Genomic DNA, 24,045 nt, shown 5'->3' on the forward strand with positions numbered 1-24,045 from the left:
TAATACTAAAACCAGGCAAAGACCCCACCAAAAAAGAAAACTACAGACCAATATCCCTGATGAACATACATGCAAAAATACTCAACAAAATATTAGCAAACCGAATTCAAAAATATATCAAAAAGATCATACACCATGACTAAGTTGGATTCATCCCAGGGATGCAAGGATGGTACAACATTCGAAAATCCATCAATATCATCCACCACATCAACAAAAAGAAAGACAAAAACCACATGATCATCTCCATAGATGCTGAAAAAGCATTCTACAAAATTCAACATCCATTCATGATAAAAACTCTCAACAAAATGCACATAGAGGGCAAGTACCTCAACATAATAAAGGCCATATATGATAAACCCACACCCAATATCATACTGAACAGCGAGAAGCTGAAAGCTTTTCCTCTGAGATTGGGAACAAGACAGGGATGCCCACTCTCCCCACTGTTATTCAACATAGTATGGAGGTCCTAGCCACAGCAATCAGACAAAGAAATACAAGGAATCCAGATTGGTAAAGAAGACGTTAAATTGTCACTATTTGCAGATGACATGATATTGTACATAAAAAACCTAAAGACTCCACTCCAAAATTACTAGAGCTAATATCAGAATTCAGCAAAGTTGCAGGATACAAAATTAACACACAGAAATCTGTGGCTTTCCTATACACTAACAATGAACTAACAGGAAGAGAAATCAGGAAAACAATTCCATTCACAATAGCATCAAAAAGAATAAAATACCTAGGAATAAACCTAACCAAGGAAGTGAAAGACCTATACCCTGAAAACTATAAGACACTCTAAAGAGAAATTAAAGAGGTCACTAACAAATGGAAACTCATCCCATGCTCCTGGCTAGGAAGAATTAATATTGTCAAAATGGCCATCCTGCCCACACAATATACAAATTTGATGCAATCCCCATCAAATTACCAACAGCATTCTTCAATGAACTGAACAAATAGTTCAAAAATTCATATGGAAACACCAAAGACCCTGACTAGCCAAAGCTATCCTGAGAAGGAAGAATAAAGTAGGGCGGAATCTCACTCCCCAACTTCAAGCTCTACTATAAAGCCACAGTAACCAAGACAATTTGGTACTGGCACAAGACCAGAGCCACAGACCAATAGAACAGAATAGAGACTCCAAACATTAACCCAAACATATATGGTCAACTAATATTCGATAAAGGAGCCATGGACATACAATGGAGAAATGACAGTCTCTTCAACATATGGCACTGGCAGAACTGGACAGCTACATGTAAGAGAATGAAACTGGGTCACTGTCTAACCCCATACACAAAAGTAAATTCAAAATGGATCAAAGACTTGAATGTAAGTCATGAAACCATAAAACTCTTAGAAAAAAACATAGGCAAAAATCTGTTAGACATAAACATTAGTGACCTCTTCTTGAACATATCTCCCTGGGCAAGGGAAACAAAAGCAAAAATGAACAAGTGGGACTATATCAAGGTGAAAAGGACACCATGAATAGAACAAAAAGGTATCCTACAGTATGGGAGAATATATTCATAAATGACAGATCCAATAGAGGGTTGACATCCAAAATATAAAAGAGCTCATGCACCTCAACGAACAAAAAGCAAACAATCCAATTAAAAAATGGGCAGAGGAGCTGAATAGACAGTTCTCTAAAGAAGAAATTAAGATGGCCAACAGACACATGAAAAGATGCTCCATATCGCTTATCATCAGAGAAATGCAAATTAAAACCACAATGAGATATCACCTCACACCAGTAAGGATGGCTACCATCCAAAAGACAAACAACAAATGTTGGCAAGGTTCTGGAGAAAGGGGAACCCTCCTACACTGCTGGTGGGAATGTAAATTAGTTCAACCATTGTGGAAAGCAGTATGGACGTTCCTCAAAATGCTCAAAATAGAAATACCATTTGACCCAGGAATTCCACTTATAGGAATTTATGCCAAGAACGCAGCACTCCAGTTTGAAAAAGACAGATGCACCCCTATGTTTATCACTGCACTATTTACGATAGCCAAGATATGGAAGCAACCTAAGTGTCCGTCAGTAGATGAATGGATAAAGAAGATGTGGTACATATACACAATATAATATTTCTCAGCCATAAGAAAAAAACAGATCCTACCATTTGCAACAACATGGATGGAGCTAGAGGGTATTATGCTCAGTGAAATAAGCCAGGTGGAGAAAGACAAGTACCAAATGATTTCACTCATATGTGGAGTATAAGAAAAAGGAAAACTGAAGGAACAAAAACAGCAGCAGAATCACAGAACCCAAGAATGGACTAACAGTTACCAAAGGGAAAGAGACTGGGGAGGGTGGGTGGGAAGGGAGGAATAAGGGTGGGGAAAAAGAAAGGGGGCATTATGATCAGCATGTATAGTGTGGGGGAGCATGGGGAGGGCTGTGCAACACAGAGAACACAAGTACCGATTTTACAGCATCTTACTATGCCGATAGACAGTGACTGTGAAGGGGTAGTTGGGGGGGTCTTGGTGAATGGGGTGCCTAGTAAACATAATGTCTGTCATGTAATTGTAGATTAATGATACCAAAAAAAAAAAAAGAGCTGACCAGGGCAGCCAGCATAAGCACTTAATAAGGGTGACTCTTATCATCATCAGTTATGGCTATTAACTTTTGGGATCCATGAAGAACCGAGAAATCACTTAGAGATTAAAAGCAAAACTGGTCTGAGGACACACATGAGTCTCAGGGATGGTATTACACTGATTACACTGTCATTTAAGATGCAGATTGTTAAATCTGAACTACCCTCAGAGAGACAGGCAGCAAACTAAACCTGCACACATGGAATGTTCTGGTCAAGGCCCAAAGCTCAGCATCTGACAGTAAGTTCTTCAATCCAAAATTCTCCAGCACAAGAAGAACCACACATCACAATCACAACCCAGAACAGGGTCACTACAGAGCATACGTCTAGGCTTCAGCTTCTAGGCGTCTGTTCCCCTAACACCATCCACTGGCAGCTCTGTCGTCTAGGCCATTCCACTGACTCAACACAACTGTCCCCAGCCAACAGACTGTGGGTGCTGTGGCTGCCCCCTGAGAGCCATGCCACATAGGTGGCTGTGCTTGTTTCTGGATGGACTTGTTATTAGACTCACAAAACATGTGTAAATTTCCCATTATTCAATGAAATGTGACTGCAGTGAGAATGCCCTTTGTTCTCATGAAAATGAAGAATAATGCTTTGGAAAAACTCAACAGAAGAGAATCACTAAAAACAAACTTGCTATAAATTAGGTGTGGTCAAAACCTTGAAGATTGTATTCTAAAACTGTTTTGCAAATGGCTTAAGTTTTCTCATTATTGATAAAAAACAGTATGGAAAGATGAATTGCAGGTATGGCTTAAAAAAGAAAGATGCTCTAGTACCCTAATCATCAACCCATGCTTGATGAAAAGTCTTGACACTGCATTAAAAAATTCACAAGTGAATGTACTTTTACATGTTTTATGTTGAAATAAACTGCTTAGGGTAAATTTTTTAAATGACTTTTTCCCATTTTAAGTGACTTTTTAAATTAACTGAACTATCTCCAGTCTGAGAGGATTTCTACTACATTAGTTTGTCAAAATTTACACCAAAAATTCCTGTCCCAAACTAAAACCATATTAAACATTTTTTACATTAAAGTTGTACACTGTAAATTTTTATAATAATAATTTGTAAAAGAATATTTAAGCAAATTATACATAAAATAAAGAGTGAAGAGAAGGCTGAACATTATCAAGAACCTTTGTTCTGTTTTGCTGGCTTCAAACATAAATACCCATTTTGTCTCCTCTGATTCAAAAGCAGTTCAGCACTTACCTGGGAAGCTTTGGTAAATTAACTTCAAAAAGTCTATGAAAATATGAGTAAATATAAAATGCAAAGGCTGAAGCAATGAGAACAAAATAAGAAACACAAAATTGGAGCTAAAGTGTGACATTTTTAGCACAAGATTAATTGTCCACATACCTGTTTTTGATGTGATAATATATTGCAAGAGCTACACTGTAAAATAAAATGCAGGGGTTCAATGTTTCATAAGCACAATCCAGATGTTTTATGTGACATCAGTCTGACTATAAATATGTAAGTGTAAGTCAAACAATCCCTCTGAACAGTCCCATATAATTCAGAATGCTGATCAAGAAAATGTACTCTCCAATGTAAATCAATCTGGTACTTGTTCCCAGCAATTATTAAATCTGATTATATTCTTCTAGCTGAAATTTGAAGCATTTCTTACTTGTAAACTATAGGCACTATGTCAAAAACAGGTGGTACAAATTAAATTTAACACTGTTAGAAATCTCCAACTCATTACCCACTATTCAGAAAATTACTGGTTCCTTTATAAAATACCAGAAACTGTGAACACCACCCACAGCAGCCTGTCATTTTTTCTCTTCAATCAATAACCTCTTGGCAATCTGCCTAACTTAATCATTCACTTACTGAAACGGTACTGTAACTCTTATTTGAAACCCTACCTTAGAATTTTATTTGACATTTAAAAAGATCTGAATTTAATGAAAGCATTCCCCTCCCCAGAATTTTTTTCAAGTAATGTTTTTCTGATTAAATATGCATTATATTTACATTGTAGAAATTTTGGAACAAAGTATTAGGAAAAATACTCCCTCTGCCCAGACTATATGCCTGAGAGATCTATTTCTATCTATAAATGGTGTGTAAATAAACAAGTTTGCAGCCTCTCTTTCCCTAACATTTTTCTTACCATTAAAATATTCCTCAAAAACATGATTTAAAATGGATGATTATATTCCATCATATAGTTGAATAATTTATTAGCCATTCCCTTATGGAATGTTTAAGTTGTTTCTAATATTTTGCAGTTACATTAACACCACACCATAATTATATCCTCACAGATTAATACTTGTGCATCCTATGCCTATATTATTTCCATCAGAAAAAAGCATCCTATAATTGGAATTATTCCCTACTGGCATCTGTTTCACCTTACCTTTGCTGATACTAAATTTCAATGTTTTGAAAAATGTTCTCCAACTGGACAGGTAGAAAACTGCACCTGTTTTCTACTTTCTCTGATCATGCATCAAGTTGGCAGGGTTACTCGTGGTGACTGGCCAATCTTTAAAAAATTTCCTCTTATGTAAATGGTCTAGAACTTTCCACAATATTTGCTTTACTTTAAAAATGTATTGAAGCCAAATTTATTTTTCAAGTTTTTAAGAATATAGCTCTCTTGACTTTATCAGATTGTCTGCCCAGAACACTGAAGTGCACGTAGAGGGCTTCTCCTCCACACCCCAGCTTATCTAGCAGCTCCCACTATAGACTAGAGCATACACGCAGGGGTTCAACAGCTCAGGTGTTTACCTACAATTTAATATGACATCAGTTGATCTCTGTCACAGGATTAAAGACAGTCTTCCCTGTCTCTTTCCAGACTTATTCATTCAAATGACTGCAACTAATCTGTTAAAAGCACTCATGAGCAAATGGTAAAATATTCTCTTTCTCCTAACATCTTGAAAAAATATCAAAGCTGATGAAAGAATTATAACTGAGGTGGAAGGGCTTCATAATTAAAAATAAAATGATTTGGTTTTCAACATGCTTTCACATCTGTGAAGAGCCCAGCAATGGAACTAGGAGGTATTACTGACACCATTTTATAAGTGACCAAATTCAGATTCAGACAGTAGGCAACCAGGATTTGACTTGTGTGATGGTTTTGTGCTGCCCTTTCATTCTACCATGTTGCCTCTGAAAAAAAAGAAGAAATTACCTCTTTATTCATTTAACAGTCTTGCTGTGATGACTGCTCTCTAATCTAATGTCAGATTTAAATAGGATTTCCCATAATGGGGTTTGGGTATAGCAGTTAGTTTAATTACTTTGATTGATTATAAAAATGTTCCTGCTTACCCAGTGAGGGAGCCTGGTGTAGAAAAACTACTGCTGGACTGGAAGTCAGACCACCCAGGGTTCATCATTTTATTTGTGTTCATACACCTCTCAGAGCCTTCATTGCCTCGTCTATGAAATTAGGACCATTCAAGCCACATTTCAGGATTGTTAATATATGGAACATATAAAAGCATTACTTCAGATATAAAGCACTAAAACTAAAGTTACTGTTACTGTTATTCCCCTATGAACAATTTCATCTCAGAAGGTCTTCCGGCTTCTGCAGATTGAGTGAAAAATCTTCAAGGTCCTACGGTCACTATCCTGTATCTCCTGGGCCCAAAGCCAAATTGAACACTGTCATGGCCTTAGACTTCCATGAAAAACAGGGCCACTCCGTAAGGCAATTTTCACTCAAGGTTACATCCCAGAAAGAGAGAAAACCAAGCTGAGGATTCATGCACAGCATGGCTTCACAGGACGGTTTAACTGTTTATCCTGAAAGAAGTGTCTGCTGGGGGCAAAGGGCAGTCAAGTGCCAAGTCAGTCAATCCGGGCCTTCAGGCTTCACTCCAGGTCTGCCATGTCCTCAAAAAATGATGACATCTCACCAAGGATGGGCTGGAGCCAAACCAAAAGCACATTTGGACCAAAGGGTTTGCTCAGCTGCTTTGCCACATAGCTGAGAAGGAAGCAATGCTATTTTCTTGGCCAAGAAAACAGTTGTGACTTCTGGCCCGCACTTGTCTTACTTCTTACCTAGAGCTAAGTCAGGAAAGCCTGTAACCTCCAAGACTTCTGAAGATCAAGAGGTGATGGGTTCTAGCACCAGGGAGATGGGGCAGGTGGGAGCTGCTCTCAGACCTCAGAGGCCAAGGGCCACAGCTGATTCAGCCAGCTGTGTGAATGGGGCTCCTCACTGCCCTCCACCCTTTTTCATCATTCCTATGCTCATTCCAGGATTTGGGAGTGTTGTGGGGGGTGAAGGGGAAGGTGGCAAACTCTGAATTCATACCACAGCTGATGGGATTTGGGGAAAGCTGGGACAATCAAGTTCTCAAAAAAGAAGTAATGCCTACGGAAAGCATGAGCACAGAGTACCTGCCCTAACTTTTTATACTTAAACTTTTCTCTCACTATTAGAACAGGACTCAACCCTCCACCTATTCCCCAACTAGAATTTGGAAACATGTCTGTTCATTTTGGCAATCCCCAATTTTCGGAGGGGTTTATGTTTAAAAACCAGCTTCGAAATAAGTTGTTTAGAACTCAGAGCATTTTCTCAAAGAACAAGATCACACTGAATTTTCAGGAAGTGAGTTCAGGGCTCACTATGCCCACAATGAAGTGGAGCTACTATATTAATGGGTTTAGTATTTGTTTTTAATGTCTGGGGGGAGGGGACCAAGAGGGCTTGAATTTAGGGAAGGCAGAGAGAGCAAAAAATGGAAAACACCTTCCTCTCATGTGTAGGATAAAGGTTAGGCAAAATTTTAGAACAGAGGGGCATTCAGATTTGGGGTCCTTCTTCCTCCTTTCGGACACTCAAGTGCCCCTTCCCCTTGCCCTGTGCTGAAGCTCAACCAGGTCTGCTAACATGTCAAAAAGTTTTTCACTCTTTAGCTTATTAGCAAGCCCTTTGTGAGATGTGGGCATTTATGGAGAACAATTCTGATGGTACTACTTCAATCAGGGTCCAGGTCCAACATGCACATTTTTTAAAAGAGAGCACTTCTTTAAAAACAGCTGAACTACTGAGTGGAGAATACCAAATTCAGGTGGTGCAGAGAGAGGTCTTTTGAATCAAGGAAGCTGTGGTACCCACACTGGATGTTCCATCTCAGCTGTGAGCTATCTTAACTGATGCAGCTCTCAGTTGCTTTTCCCTCCATGTAGTAGCTTAAAGCAGTTTGTTTCAAAGTTTCAAGGCAACTTGCTGCCCACTTACACCAGGGGTCCAGCCTAGGCTGCCTATTAGAATCTCCTGAGGGGTGGGGAGCAGGGGCACAGGAGTTAACAATCCAGATATGGAATCTGCAGGGTGGGACCTCAAACACCGGGGTGTTTTAAGTTCCCAGGTGACTCTCAGGTACAGCCAGGGCTGGAACCACTGACTGACCCAGACACACATTTGGGCTGGGTGCTTGCATCTCCCAGACTTGACACTGAAATATCACATCATCACCCAGTTTTCCCACCAGGCTCCTAAGTGTCTGTGTCACAACCAGTGGCCATTTTAAGTCACCCAAAGGGGAAGCACCAAGCAACTGGGTCAGATCCATTTGTAAACCCCAAGAGCTTCCACTGGCTCTGGATGTGAAGGTGTGCACTTGGCCTCTGTCCCATGAAGGGGATCCCAGGATTAAAGGGAAGTTAGCAGCTTTCCTTCTGGGCTCCTTAGAGAGCTAATGCAGATGCCAACAGCCACATGGCACATAGGTCTTCAGGGCTTTCCACTCTTCTCCACAGCTGCTAACTAGAAAGTACTTCCAGAAGGTACTACTCTGCCTACCTCCTGCCATAAACTTCAGGCTAGGGGTAGGAAGTGGCTCAGCCAAGTTCACACACTGTGGAGCTATGAGATAACATACCTTTTCCCAGTTGTAATCACTGCCCGTTGGGGTTTTTGCCCACTGGGTTTTACCACATCCTTAGATGCAAAATAATGAAGGAAGAAGCTACATTTCCATTCAGATCTCAGAAACATGCAGCCCTACAGGACAGATGGCAACTTCCCACCAAGTGGGCCAATCTTCCACCTCCTCCTAGAGTGGACACTGTCCATAGAAGATGTCAAAGTCCCCACTGCCAGACTGAGGCTGTGATCACTGTCACATGCAGTCACCTTCAGGCTTGGATTCCTATGCCTGGAATCCTGGCCCCACTGGCAGAGAATGCTTCTTATTTAGAAATGTAAACACATATGTGCCAACTTGGATTTGTTGTTCAATATGTACTTTCTTAAATAAGTCAAGAGATAAAACAGCCCAATTGTTCACACTTGAGCAGATGACTGGAGACCCCAGCAAGCCAGGCATCCTGTGTTCTCTGTCAAAGTCTGTTAATTGTCAAATGCTGGTGGAGACATTATAGGAAAAGCCAGTGTTGCTTCCCTCTTCCTTCCCCTTTTAAAATAAGGAAACCAAAGCCCAAGGGGAAGGGATTTTATCTAAAGACACCCCTTCTCCCTTAAACTACTCTTGAAAATAAGGCCCCAGAGAAGGGTCTTACCCAAGCCCTCCCCGTTAGTGAGAGAGCCAAGTTCAGAACCCAGCTTCCCGACTGCGGGCACAGACTCTTCCACTCCCTCAGGCCCGCTTTCTACTGTGGCCACAAGTCTTCAACTGGGATCACACGGCCCTTCTCTATTCCAAAGGTAAAAGATTAGCAGACTTGGGCCAGGATGGCGTTACTAAAAAGTGGGAAGTCAAAAAGTATGCACAGGAATAAAAAATATGCTTTAATCTACATTTAAATAATTTTGATATTTTTACATAAAACTACTTTTATGTAAACAGTAATGTGCGTAAATATTTTGAATACATTTTAAGTAACAAAATCACTTTTTAAAAAGACTTCCTGAACAGCAATAGCCTCCTGCTGCCCGATCTTACCCCTCCCAGACTCCACAACCAGTCAGTTCTGTCAGGTTCAACAACAGAAAAAGCATTCAGATAAGCAAAAATCTGTATACCCACCATTTAATTGTATACTTGAGGTTTGGTTGACTGACTGTGCTGTCATCTAGGAAAATAGTGGAGCAGGAGCTGTATTTCCTTGCTATTTGTCCTGGAGGATGCTAGAAAACAATGGCAACAAGACAAGGACAATTAAACAGGGCTCAAAATTCTTCCAAGGAACATCATCCTCTTACACTTGAGATCAGACCACAGAAGAAAAATTTCTTAGCAAGAAATGTTAATGCTACCAGCAAGAACAATACAAAATACTTTCTTCATACAATGAAATTTCTTGTTCTTCCACATGTAAAAGTCACCACCACCACTCTTAGTCTCAAATCTGCTTCACCAAGAGTACAGCACATTCTTTACATATGCACGAGAGAATGTGTTGCAGGGTCCACAAAAATCACCTGCCTCAGGGCCTGTGTGAAACAAGAACTATACTGCTCATTATGCCATGAAAGCCCCTAATTAAGGCAGCATCCTTGTTTTATGCACCAAGATCAAGGTAAGAGACCACTGTACATTTCCTTTATTTTGGGGGTACAGTTAATGTGGGGCCATGGATAATGCAGCCAATACAAATTTAGAATCTCCCGACTAATCTGCTTGAATTTCAAGAGGTAAAGTTATAAAAAAAAGGAAGGAAGGGAGGGAGAGAGAGAAGGAGGCATGGAGGGAGGAAAGGAGGGAGGAAGTATTCCTTTTTAAGGGCAAAATATGTTTGGCAGGGAAAGATTATCTGATACTTTTGAAAATACAACCAATGAGTGACCTTCAGGTAATGTGGCTGTTCTGTTGTATGGCTGGTTCTTTCACAACTGTATAAATTTTGAGCTATAAAAAACTTGAGAACTGAGAATTACTTCTGAAAGGTAGTGGTAAAGAAAGTATTAGATTAAATTGTACACTGATGACATCTAACTGAGTACTAAGTAGACTTTGGGCAACCATGTGGGTTACATGATTAGCAGACATCCATCTGGAGAGTTCTTGCTCAAAAGAAAGTTATGAAAAAAATAAAATCACCCAAACAAGTTTCCACTTGCCTGGTACTGTGTTGATAGTCTAAGTGTCACTTTCAGCAACCAATATATAATAAAGAAGCCCTGAGGGATGCTAAGGTTGCATGCAGCACCTGCCCTGCTGCAACAGAACCTTAGTAACCACAGCAGATGATGGTGAAGGAAACCTTGAAGCCAGGGAACAAATGCCCTGTTTGATACTTTAAAAATTACTTACTTAGTAAGGTTTCCTCTGTAGTAGAGTTACAGAAATATTTAACAGACTGAGAAATACAAAAATGACATTATAAACAGAATCTCCCCTCAAACGAAATAATAAAGGATAATCACTATGTGGAGTGTCCAGTTATTTAAATCACCACTAGAGGACACTGTGCCCCCAAAGCGTCATAACCCTCCCAAGCACTGGTTTATATAGAGTGCATGCATATATGTCAGAAGGAAATAACTAGCCAGAAAATTCAAACAACAAGGCTTGTTCTTGGGCCTCCCTTCTTTAGCTCATATTGTTCTGTGCCTGTTTAGGGAAATAGCACAAAGAAAACTTTAATGTCAATTTTAACACAGCATTTTCACATCTATCAAATGAATCACAACATTCTTATTAAGACAACCCAAAGGCATTAAGAACAATTATTTTTAAGCTCTTGTAGCAATGATATTTAAGTCACCCAAGAAACACTAAAATCTCAGAACCTATTAAGAGCTATTAATATGGATGGCAAGCTTTAAAAATATCATACATTTTCCCCATCAAAGCAAAATCTACTACAAACAAGAATTCAACAGATAACATGTTTAACCCCAAAACAACCTCAAAAATTAGTTGATGTGTTAACGAATTTTTAGAGATAAAGGATAACTTTGGGAATAATCGCAACATTTTAGCAAAAGGACAGTAATAATTCACTTGCATTTCTTATGAGGTTTCAACTATATCCTCTAACACAAATTTCTTCTGGATTAAAATGTGATGGAAACCACAAAAATAAGTGGTTTCCCTGAGAAACTATAAGCACCAGAGTCAAGAAGGAGAGATGAGAGATGCACTCAAGTGAGCACAGTACATCTCTTCATAATCTAAGAAACCACCTATGTGAACTAACAGGCAGGAGCTGCCCACAGCACACAGTCCCCACAGATCAAAACCAGCCTCCCGGAGGGGCCAGTCCTTGCCTGGCAATCTCCAGGAGAGGGAGGGGAAAGGATAGCAAAGCCTTCCAGCACTGAGGGCTTGTGTGCCAAAGCCCTCAATTTGCTAGGCAGAGGCCAATTTAGCTTTCAAACTGTTTAACAATTTCTAAATGAATAAAAATCCTAAGTGTTAAGTTACAAAGATCTTTTGTTTCAGGGTGTCTCATCACTCTAAAATCTCATTTGGGCATTAATTGAATGTCAAGACTGCACAACTCATAGAATGTAAACTTCCCTTGATCTAAAATCCACATCACTAACAAGCTGAAATAACTGGAATTCCTCCAGTAGAAAAGCTCCTGACCTGGACTGCTTTCCTGGTCTGGTTTCTGCTTTGAACCATCCTGCGTGGCAGAGGGAAGGGAAAGCCGGCCAGGCACCAGCACCTCCTGACAGGCATCGATGTGTATCCTGTGACGTCAACAGCTTAAAACTCTCTGTGATGCCACTGTAGCATCAGACACATACACATGGAAGAGTGCTATTCTAAGTATTTTGAATAAGGACTTGCTGCTTATGCTCAATTTTAATATTATATAACATTACATTACTTTAGTTGTCTCATGATTCTGAAAAATCAGTATGTTTGTATGTGTGATGTGACACATAGAGAATCTTCCAATCTTTGCCAATAAATAATGGCCACATGACATGCCGGAGACAAGCCATTAGGAATATGCTGGAGCCCCAACTGCAGGTATGACTCGGCCAAGGCCATAACTAGCTCTGGGCCCTTGGTGAGACACTTGGCCTCCTTCTCTGCACCCCCATCTCCTCCTCTGTGAAGAAGAGATGGAAACAACAGGCCCTGCCTCACAGGTAGGTGGACGGGCCAGTATTTGTGAAGGGCTTGAGGCAGGGCCAGCACACAGGTATTACATCAGTACTTGTTAAGCAAAAAATACATTAAACTTATCAAAAAAGTGACAGGAATGCTTTTTATGCCTCATGTTTTTAACACTTTAGTGCAAGCATACAAAAGAAAATACCTACGACAATGTTTTAAAGAAAGGAAAAGGATGGGCATAACACCAGACGGGTTTTACCAAGATGTGTCTCTCTTGGTGACAGACACTACAGTCAACCATGAACTGCCTAGAAGGGGAGCCAAACAGCAAGAAGCCCAATGGGTTATTTCTAAGGAAATAAAAGTTTTGTCTTTGAAATAATCTATATTTTACAAATTGAATTATAAATACATAGAATAATAAAATTTTAGAACCAATCCACCTATTCACATACTGGCTTCAGTATAAAATAATTGATTATTTACATCCAGATCCACTAACACAGAAAATGTTGGGCTGTGTATTTAAGATGATTTACTGAGGAGTTCTCCTGGGCCCCAAATAATGAGATTATCCCTTTGTATTGTTTTAGCTGGATGTCTGTCAGATAAAGGTATGTAGACACACAGGTGTGCACACACACACACACACACAGTATAAGTGCAGGACAAGAAAAAAGGGGTACAGGGCTAAGCCCTCCATTGGACCCTTCCCCATAATCAGGAGGTCTTCCGCCAAATGTTCCAGCCTCTGTCCTCTGTCCCTGCCATCCCTGCTCACCACAGGCAGAGAACCAAGGTCCCGTGGGCAGCGCCCACTCACAGCCTTGCTTCCTCCTCCCTGGCCAACGATCTGTGGGGCTGCATCCCCTGTCCTAGGGGTCCAGCCCCACCTCCTGCAGACCAGGGCTGGAGCGTGACAGCCTCCTCACTTGTGCCTCTGCACCCTGTTCCTGCGACCCACACCCAAACCAGCTGCGACCCAGAAGGGCTCTCTGGGCTGACTTCTCTCCTGAGCTCACCAACGCACTGCAGTGTTCCCTAGGGGCACTTCCAATTGCAAACCAGGCTGCTCTTCTGTTCAAGTATGACGGTTAAAACCAGAAACCTAGAACATATTCTTCGATCTCTGGTATCTCTTTCCACTGCTCTCCTTACATCAAGCACTACTGATTCTACCTCCTGAATCATCTTTCCTCTGCATTCCTCCAGCCACTACAACATGCAAATGGCCTCCATCACTTCTCTACCCTTTGCTGTGATAACCAGCCTGCCTCTAGGTTCATTCCTCCCTGGACAGTCTTCTTTGATGTCACTGTGATGATCCTGAGGTTCCCCACTGAGGGGGGACACTCGCCATCTCTTCATCTCTCCACTTCTTCTATGTACACTGCTACACCTGGACATGATTAAATCATGACAGCAACAACAGCTTTTATTTCATAGCCATCATATATGAGCCAACAGTGTTCTGGATATTTCACATGTATTCACTCACAGCTCACAAACACCTAGCAAGCAGGCAGAATTGTACTTTTACAGGTGAGTCCAAGGAGGTCAGAGAAATAAATGGAATAATGTTCCCAAAGCCAAATCAAAGACACATCTGTCTGACTCCAAAGTCCATGCCTTTCTACCACAGCAGAAAGGAAGGTGCCTTGTATCAACAAGCTGGCAAGCAGGAGCATAAGACCAGGGCGTGGGCCATGGGCAGTGAATAATGACACCTGCAGGATGCACTGCAGTGGGCCATGGCAGGGACAGAACAAAGGGGCTCTTGTGGTCCTGATGGGAGTTACCTAATGGGAGTTGGACACTCCAGGACAGGCAGGGCATGAGGACAGCTGAGTCAGAAAGCCTGGAGTTTGGGATGCAGTTCTGCCAGTGGAAACTTGGGCAAGTTACTTACATAGGATGACCATATGCCCAGGCTTGTTGGTTGGGCACAGTCCCAGTTTGTCCTGTTGTTTGGGAGTAACTGGCACTAGCACCTCTTTCATATTCAACAGTGTCCTGTTTTGTGAAATACATTATAAGGTCACCCCATACTTTGCCTTCCCAGGCTTCAATGTCTTCATGGTACAATATGGAGAGCAGAATCTACCCTCATTGTGGTGGTACTGTGCTGTACAGGCTACATGGATAATGCCTGGACAACCAAGACATGGATGTGCTCAAGGAGCATTACTAAATCAATGACCTTGGTCTCTGTGCTCTAACTTTCCATTTTCAAGGACTGGATAAAACTGACCTACTACTTTTTGGGGTTTGTTACGACCAAATAAAAGTAGAGCATTAAAAAATAAGAGGCAAAGTCATTAGCAGAAAAGAACTTCTGAAAGTTTGTCCTAACAAATGATATAAATGAACTCTCCAAAAATAAAAACTCCAAAATTTTTTTAAAATTCTAATTATGAGGAAAGCAAACCATGACCTTGATAAAGAAAACTGGATTCTGTGTGCAGCCTCCTCAGAGCACAAAGCAATGGAATTTGCACAAGCATTCCCTCATTAAGCAATAAATGAAGGCCTGATGCATAAAACACAAAGGGGACAGAGGACAGAGTGGAAGGCAGCTGGGGTGCCCATGACCACTACCTGCCACCACCTGAGCACTCACAGCATGCAGATTGTCTCTCAAAACCACGGGGTCACATAGCTAATATGGAGTGGACACAAGGCCATTTGGTAAGATCCCAAGGTCTGTGCAACTAGAGAACTTTTCAGAGGGCAAAGAGCTCACAGCTGGGAGATATCTCCAGGGGTAGGAGAGAAGGAAGCTCCTTCATTCCTTCATCATCCTTCCAAAACCTTCCACAACCTCAAGGAGTTAACAAACCAATATTTTGTGGAAAGACAAGGAAGACTAGATGCCTGTGAATAATATCAACTTTTTACAGCAGGGAAAGCAAACACTCATGGAATGAAGAACAGAAGTATGTAATAAAATCATTACACTACAAAGGCAGAAAAATAAACCAACATTGGATCTCAAGAACAAAAACTGGGGAAATACCAAATTTAAAGAGATATTTTGCTCTGTGAGTCATGCATGCTGTCATAACAAAACAATCACATTCATAATTTGCTCCAATTCCAGGTCAAATCCTGGCTTCACTGTGGCTCAGTGCACTAACTATGTAATGAGGAGTACTTCTCCCCATCATAGCTTTTCCTCTGAGGTAAAATCCACGAACATATCTTTTAGGACTGGCATTGTACAAGGCAGGGTGTGACGGCACACAGGGTGGCATGCAGGGCTACCCAACCTCCCTCAAGAGGCTTCTTTTCTGAACAGCAACTAAACCAGGGCTCACTGCTGCCTGAGTACTCTCTGCAGCCACAGAAGAAACTGAAGTTTATTTTCTAAAATATCATTTTCTACTATTCATTTATTTAATGTAATGGTTAGGCACATTCCACGTGGCCATTATTGGGGTAGGATCAGGGGGGAAAAGGCAGAGCAGATGCTTATCCAATATCGGTCCTAAAATGCTTAATTTATGAAAAGACTAAACAATGGGTTAAACCTGCCCAAAACATAAAAAATTCAAGTTTCTTTCTACTCTGAGCACTCTTGTTCATTTACCTAGTAAGCCTGCCATTTAAATGTGCCAAATAGTTGCACACCACAGATGTTTAAAGGCCTCCACACATCCACCTCCACTGGCATTCATACATGGCCTGCATGACAGAGGCAGGTGATAACTCTTCCCTTTCTAGGTGACTTGGCCTCACATAGCCAAAATGCATGAGAAGAAACAGAACCTAGCGCACGTGTTTCCTAATAAAGTACACTTGCACACCACGTTACTCTTAAGAAACATCTCTTCAGATACAAGTAGAGGATTAAAGATGGAGGCATGAGAGGTGAGACAGAGGTGTTCTCCTAAAACGCCATGTAATATGAAAATATAATTAATACAACTAATCATAAAAGAGCAACAGGAAAGAGGAGTGTGCCAAATTGCATACACCTGGAGAAAACAATAAACCTCATGGGACAGGGTAGCATACCAAAGCTGTGGCCCAGCAGGCCCCAAGGACATCGCACACCCCAGCTCACCGGCGGAAGGAAGAGAAATGGAGTTGGGAGGGAGTGGAGGCCTGGGACTTCCTAATACCTAACTCTGGAGATCTGCTCTGGGAGCAAAACCTACATTTCCTGGTGCTTACATAATACTCTCGTGCTTACAAGGTTGGAAAGCTAAGACAGGCAGAATTCCTGGAGAGACTGAGATTTCAGCTGCTTGTGGAAAGCAGGGATCCATATACGGCTGCTCTGGGACAAAAGAAAGGTGGACAGTCTGAGAGACTTTCTAATAGTAAGAGGGCTGCTAAAGGGGCAAAGATTGCACAGAGCTTACTGCTCAGGAGAAATGACAGGTAGACAAAATTGTCCAGGTGAACTCTGACCAGCAGGTTGGGAGCTTTCAAGATCTTCAGGCACTCCAGAACCCTGGCTGGCAACACAGCTAAAAGGACCCCCTTCATGATACACAGTCTACCATGCCTTTCTCCTGGCCACGCTGACCTCGATCCCAAACCGGCAAGCTTTTAGGCCAACCAGAGGGAAGACCTGTATACAGCAACTACAAATGCAAACCATAGAGGATTATACCGGTGTGCTCGGCCCCCTGGTTCAGGCAGTGCAGACAGGCATAGCAACTGGGAAGCAAGAAGAGCTCTTTCCTCCCCTCAGGCACCAATACTGCTCCCCTGTGACCCCCGACATTGCTTGAGGGGCTGAGCAGCTCCAGAGAGTAGAGCTTCTGGGCACAAGAGGGTGCCATATACAAATATGAAACACCAAAGGAACCTGGTTCAAAGAAAAATTATGAATACAACTCCTGAAAAAGATTTAAATGACATCGACCTAATGAATCTTCCTGAAATGGAGTACAAAATAAAAACCATAACATGCTTATGGAGGTAGACAAAAATTCAAGAAATCAGGAATGAATTCCGGTCAGAGATCCAATCGTTGAAGAGCATGATGGAGGGTATTAAAAGCAGGTTGGATATGGTGGAGGAGAAAATAAATGAAATAGAAACTAGAGAATAGTAATGCAAAGAAGCTTAGGCACAGAGAGAAAAAATGATCTCTAAGAATGAAAGAATATTGAGAGAACTGTGTGACCAACCTAAAGGAACAATATTCACATTATAAGGATAACAGAAGAAGAAGAGAGAGAAAAAGGGATAGAAAGTGTCTTTCAGAGGTAATTGCTGAAAACTTCCCCAATCTAGGGAAGGAAATAGTCTCTCAGGCCATGGAGGTGCACAGATCTCCCAACACAACAAACCCTACTATGCAAGACAACACCAAGACATATAGTAATTAAAATGGGAAAGATCAAGAATAAGGACAAACTGCTAAAGGCAGCCAGAGAAAGAAGATCACATACAAAGGAAAGCCCATAAGGCCATCATCAGGCATCTTAGTAGAAACCTTACAGGCCAGAAGGGAGCATGATGTAGTTAATGCAATGAAGCAGAAGGGCATGGAACCAAGAGTATTTTATATGGCAAGATTATCACTTAAATATGAAGGAGGCATTAAACAATTTCAGATAAGCAAAAGCCAAGAGAATTTACCTCCTACAAACCATCTGTACACTTCATTTTGGAGGGAATGATATAGATGGAAGTGTTCCTAAGGTTTAATAGCTGTCAACAGAGGTAATAAAACCACAGTAAAGAAAGTAGAACAATTAATTACTAAGCAAATACAAAATTAAATCAACTATCCACAAAGTCAATCAAGGGATGGACAAAGAGTACAGAATATGATACCTAATATATTAGGAAAGGAGGAGGAAGAAAAAGGAGGAGAAAAAAAGAACCTTTAGTTAATGTTTGTAATAGGATAGTAAGTGAGTTAAGTTAGACTCTTAGATAGTAAGGAAGTTAACCTTGAACCTTTGGTAACCACGAATCTTAACCCTGCAGTGGAAATAAGTACATACCTATCGATAATCACACTAAGTGTAAATGGACTGAATGCACCAATCAAAAGACATAGAGTCACTGAATGGATAAAAAAAAAAACCCAGGGAACTAACATGGCGGCATGAGTAGAGCAGCGGAAATCTCCACCCAAAACCATACATATTTTTGAAAATTCAACAAATACAACTATTCCTAAAAGAGAGACCAGAAGACACAGGACAACAGCCAGACTACATCCACACCTGTGAGAACCCAGCGCATCGTGAAGGGGGTAAGATACCAGCCGTGGCCCGGCGGGACCTGAGCACTTCTCACCCCAGCTCATGGCGGGAGGAAAGGAGTCGGAGTGGGGAGGGAGAGGGAGCCTAGGACTGCTAAACACCCATCCCTAGCCATCTGCACTGAGAACACAGACACATAGTGCGTGCATGGGGAGCTGGATACTAGGGAAAAAGGAGAGTAAACCCTGCAAGTAGGTCCCTGCAGCGGGCACTCTCAGGACAAAGAAAAGCAAGTGCTTTTTGCAAGTCTTAAAGGGAAAGGGACCCCACAGCTGGACGGAAGCGTCCTGGAACACTTGGCCTAGCACCTGGGAATCCCAGGGAACTCTGGGGGCTGAAAACCCCAGGGCGACAGCCAAACTTGGAGGCCCCTCATGGAGATAAACAGCCCCCTGCCCATTACCCCTCTGACACAGCTCCACCATATTGGAGAAGCGGTTGAGGCTAGCAACGCCCACAGGCACCATGGAGCTCCACAGTGGCCAGACAAGAATTAGAAACCCCACCTGCAAGCAGCTACCCACACACAAGCTGCTAGGGGTGGCTGTTCTCCCAAGAGAGAAAAGCCACAAAGCAGCAAGAACGGACTTTCTCTTACCCAACACACATGGCAGCTCCCCACAAATACCTCTATCGCCATGAAAAGACAGAAGAATTTGATACAAACCAAGATCACAGAGGCAAATCCAGAGAAGGAGACAGACCTAACCAATCTCCCTGAAAAAAAAATTAAAAATAAAGCTCATAAACATGATAATGGAGGTGCAGAGAAATATGCAAGAGCTAAGGGATGACATCTAGAAGTAGATTACAGAAATGAAACAATCTCTGGAAGGATTTATAAGCAGAATGGATACGATGCAAGAGGCCATTGATGGAATAGAAATCAGAGAACAGGAACGCATAGAAACTGACACAGAGAGAGATAAAAGGACCTCCAGGAATGAAACAATATTAAGAGAACTGTGTGACGAATCCAAAAGGAACAACATCTACAATATAGGGGTACCAAAAGAAGAAGAGAGAAAGGGATAAAAAGTGTCCTTGAAGAAATAATTCGGAGTTGGAGCCAAGATGGTGGCGTGACGACAGCAGTGCAAATCTCCTCCCAAAAACAGATATATTCTTGAAAATACAACAAAGACAACTCTTTCTAAAAGAGAGATCAGAAGAAATAGGAGAACAGCCAGACTACATCCACACCTGCAAGAACCCAGCACCTTGCAAAGGGGGTAAAATACAAGCCCTGGCCTGGTGGAACCCGAGCGCCACCCAGCTCCCGGTGGGAGGAGAGGAGTCAGAGTGGGGAGGGAGAGGGAGTCCAGGACTGCTAAACAGCCAGCCCTAGCCATCTGCACGGAATCGCAGACACAGTGCATGCATGCACTCCTGGATACTAGGGAAACAGGACAGGAAGAACTGTGAGCGGGTCCCTACAGTCGGCGCCCCAGGGACAAAGAAAAGCGAGTGCTTTCTGGAAGTCTTAAAGGGACAGGGTACCCACAACCGGACGGAAGCATTCTCGGACACTTAGAACAGCAGAAGGGAACTCCGGGCACCCTAAACCCCTACATAGCAGGACAGCTCAGAGGCCCCTCACAGTGATAAATAGCCTCCCATCTGCTCCCCCTCCGAAGCAGCTCCACCATATCAGAGGAGCGGCCCGAGGCAGGACACACCCAAAGCAACAGCGGACATAAACTCCACTGCAGCCAGGCAAAAATCAGAAGCCCAATCTGCGCACAGCTGCCCAGCACAAGCCACTAGAGGTCGCTGTTCTCCCAGGAGAAGAAGGCCACAAAAACAACAAGAAGGGAAGTTCTTCCAGCCATCACTCAAGCCAGCTCTGCAAACTATCTCTATCGTCATGAAAAGGCAAAATTTGAGGCAGACAAAGATCACAGAGACAACAACTGAGAAGGAAGATCTAACCAGTCTTCCTGAAAAAGAATTCAAAATAAAAATCATAAACATACTGATGGAGATGCAGAGAAATATACAAGACCTAAGGGATGAAGTCAGGAGGGAGATGACAGACATGTGGAAGGAGATTACAGAAGAAAAACAAACTCTGGAAAGATTGATAGGCATAATGGATAAGATGCAAGAGGCCATTGATGGAATAGAAACCAGAGAACACGAATGCATAGAAGCTAAAATACAGAGAGAGATAAAAGGATCTCCAGTAAATAAATAGTATTAAGAGAATGTGTGACCAATCCTAAAGGAACAATATCCACACTATAGGGGTACCAGAAGAAGAAGAGAGAGAAAAAAGGGCAAAAAGAGTCTTTGAAGAAATAATTGCTGAAAACTTCCCCAAACTGAGGGAAGAAATAATTGAACAGACGACGGAAATGCACAGAACTACCAAAAGAAAGGACCCAAGGAGGACAACACCAAGACACATAATAATTAAAATAGCAAAGATTAAGGACAAGGACAGAGTTTTAAAGGCAGCTGAAGAGAAAAAGGCCACCTATAGAGGAAAAAGCATCAAGATATCATCAGCCGTCTCGACAGAAACCTTACAGGCCAGAAGAGAATGGCACAACTTATTTAATGCAATGAAACAAAAAGGACTTGAACCAAGGATACTGTATCTAGCCTGATTATCATTTAAATATGAAGGAGAGATTTAAAAATTCCCACACCAGCAAAAGTTGAGGGAATTTACCTCCCACAAACCACCCATACAGGGTATTCTACAGGGACTATTCTAGACGGAAGCACTCCTAAGACTAAACAGATGACACTAGAGAAAATAAAATCACAGCAAAGAAAGCAGACCAACCAAATACTAAATAAAGACAAAAAATAAAATCAACTACCCACTAAAAGCAGTTAAAGGAAACACGAAAGAGCACAGAATAAAACAACCAACATATAAAGAATGGAGGAGGAGGAATAAGAAGGGAGAGAACAAAAGAATCTCCAGACAGTGTATATAACAGCTCAATAAGCGAGCAAAGTTAGGCAGTAAGATACTAAAGAAGCTAACCTTGAACCTTTGGGAACCACGAATCTAAAGCCTGCAATGGCAATAAGTACATACCTTTCAATAATCACCCTAAATGTAACTGGACTGAATGCACCAATCAAAAGACACAGAGTAATAGAATGGTTAAAAAACCAAGACCCATCTATACTCTGTTTACAAGAAACTCACCTCAAACCCAAAGACTTGCACAGACTATAAGTCAAGGGATGGAAAAACATATTTCAGGCAAACAACAGAGAGAAGAAAGCAGGGGTTGCAGTACTAGTATCAGACAAAATAGACTTCAAAACAAAGAAAGTAACAAGAGATAAAGAAGGACATTACATAATGATAAAGGGCTCAATCCAACAAGAGGATATAACCATTCTAAATATATATGCACCCAACACAAGAGCACCAGCATATGTGAAACAAATGCTAACAGAACTAAAGGAGGAAATAGAATGTAATGCATTCATTTTAGGAGAATTCAACATGTCACTCACCCCAAAGGATAGATCCACTGGACAGAAAATAAGTAAGGACAAGGAGGCACTGAAGAACACACTAGAACAGATGGACCTAATAGACATCTATAGAACTCTACATCCCAAAGCAACAGGATATACACTCTTCTCAAGTGCACATGGAACATTCTCCAGAAGAGACCAGATACTAGTTTAGAAAAAAAGCCTCAGTAAATGCCAAAATACTGAAATTCTACCAACCAACTTTTCAGACAACAAAGGTATAAAACTAGAAATAAATTCTACAAAGAACACACAAAGGCTCACAAACATGGAGGCTTAACAACATGCTCGTAAATAATAAAGGATCAAAGACCAAATTAAAATTGAGATCCAGCAATATATGGAAACAAATGACAACAGCAACACAAAGCCCCAACTTTGGTTGGACGCAGCAAAATCAGTCTGAAGAGGAAAGTATATAGCAATCCAGACACACGTAAAGAAGGAAGAACAATCCCAAATGAATAGTCTAACATCACAATTATTAAAACTGGAAAAAGAAGAACAAATGAGGCCTAATGTCAGCAGAAGAAGGGACATAATAAAGATCAAGAAGAAATAAAACAAAATTGATTAGAATAAAACAACAGAAAAAAAATCGATGAAACCAACAGCTGCTTCATTGAGAAAATAAACAAAATACATAAGCTTCTAGGCAAACTTATTAAAAGAAAAAGAGAATCAACACACATCAACAGAATCAGAAATGAGAATGGAAAAATCACTACAGACTCCACAGAAATACAAAGAATTATTAAAGACTACTATGAAAACCTATATTCTAACAAGCTAAAAAACCCAGAAGAAATGGACAACTTCCTAGAAAAATACAACCTTCCAAGACTGACCAAGGAAGAAACAGAAAAATCTAAACAAACCACTTACAAGCAAAGAAATTGAAGCAGAAATCAAAAAACTACCCAAGAAGAAAACCCCCGAGCCAGATGCATTTACCTAGGAATTTTATCAGACATACAGAGAAGACATGATACCCATTCTCCTTACAGTTTTCGAAAAAATAGAAGAGGAGGGAACACTGCCAAACTCATTCTATGAAGCCAACATCACCCTAATACCAATATCAGGCAAACACCGCACCAAAAAGGAAAATTACATACCAATATCCCTGATGAATGTAGATGTAAAAATACTTAAAAAAATATTAGCAAATCAAATTCAAAAATATATCAAAAGTATCATACACCATGACCAAGTGGGATTCATCCCAGGGATGCAAGGATGGTACAACATTCGAAAATCCATCAACATCATACACCACATCAGCAAAATGAAGGCCAAAACCACATGATCATCTCCATAGATGCTGAAAAAGCATTCAACAAAATTCAGCATCCATTCATGATAAAAACTCTCAACAAAATGGGAATAGAGGGCAAATACCTCAACGTAATAAAGGCCATATATGATAAACCCACACCCAACATCATACTGAACAGCGAGAAGCTGAAAGCTTTTCCTCCGAGATCGGGAACAAAACAGGGATGCCCACTCTCCCCACTGTCATTCAACATAGAACTGGAGGTCCTAGCCACGGCAATCAGACAAAACAAAGAAATACAAGGAATCAAGATTGGTAAAGAAGAAGTTAAATTGTCACTATTTGCAGATGACATCATATTGTACATAAAAAACCTAAAGACTCCACTCCAA

At 41.2% G+C, this 24,045-nt stretch overlaps 1 protein-coding gene across 2 annotated transcripts in view; it reads right to left on the minus strand.

The window, feature by feature from the left end:
* The window catches only part of CCNY (cyclin Y), a 290,053-nt gene that overhangs the window by 33,727 nt on the left and 232,281 nt on the right, over positions 1 to 24,045 (minus strand). Inside the window, exons 4-5 of one of the 2 annotated variants that reach the window (XM_037010328.2) lie at positions 9,641 to 9,741; positions 4,017 to 4,052 (exon numbers count right to left, since the gene is read on the minus strand). In XM_037010328.2, the coding sequence (XP_036866223.1) occupies positions 4,017 to 4,052; positions 9,641 to 9,741 (137 nt within the window). The remainder of the gene's footprint in view (positions 1 to 4,016; positions 4,053 to 9,640; positions 9,742 to 24,045) is intronic. The other variant, XM_037010329.2, reaches the window with a different exon arrangement.

This window comes from Manis javanica, chromosome 2 (genome assembly GCF_040802235.1).
Source record: "Manis javanica isolate MJ-LG chromosome 2, MJ_LKY, whole genome shotgun sequence".
Lineage (NCBI taxonomy): Eukaryota > Metazoa > Chordata > Mammalia > Pholidota > Manidae > Manis > Manis javanica.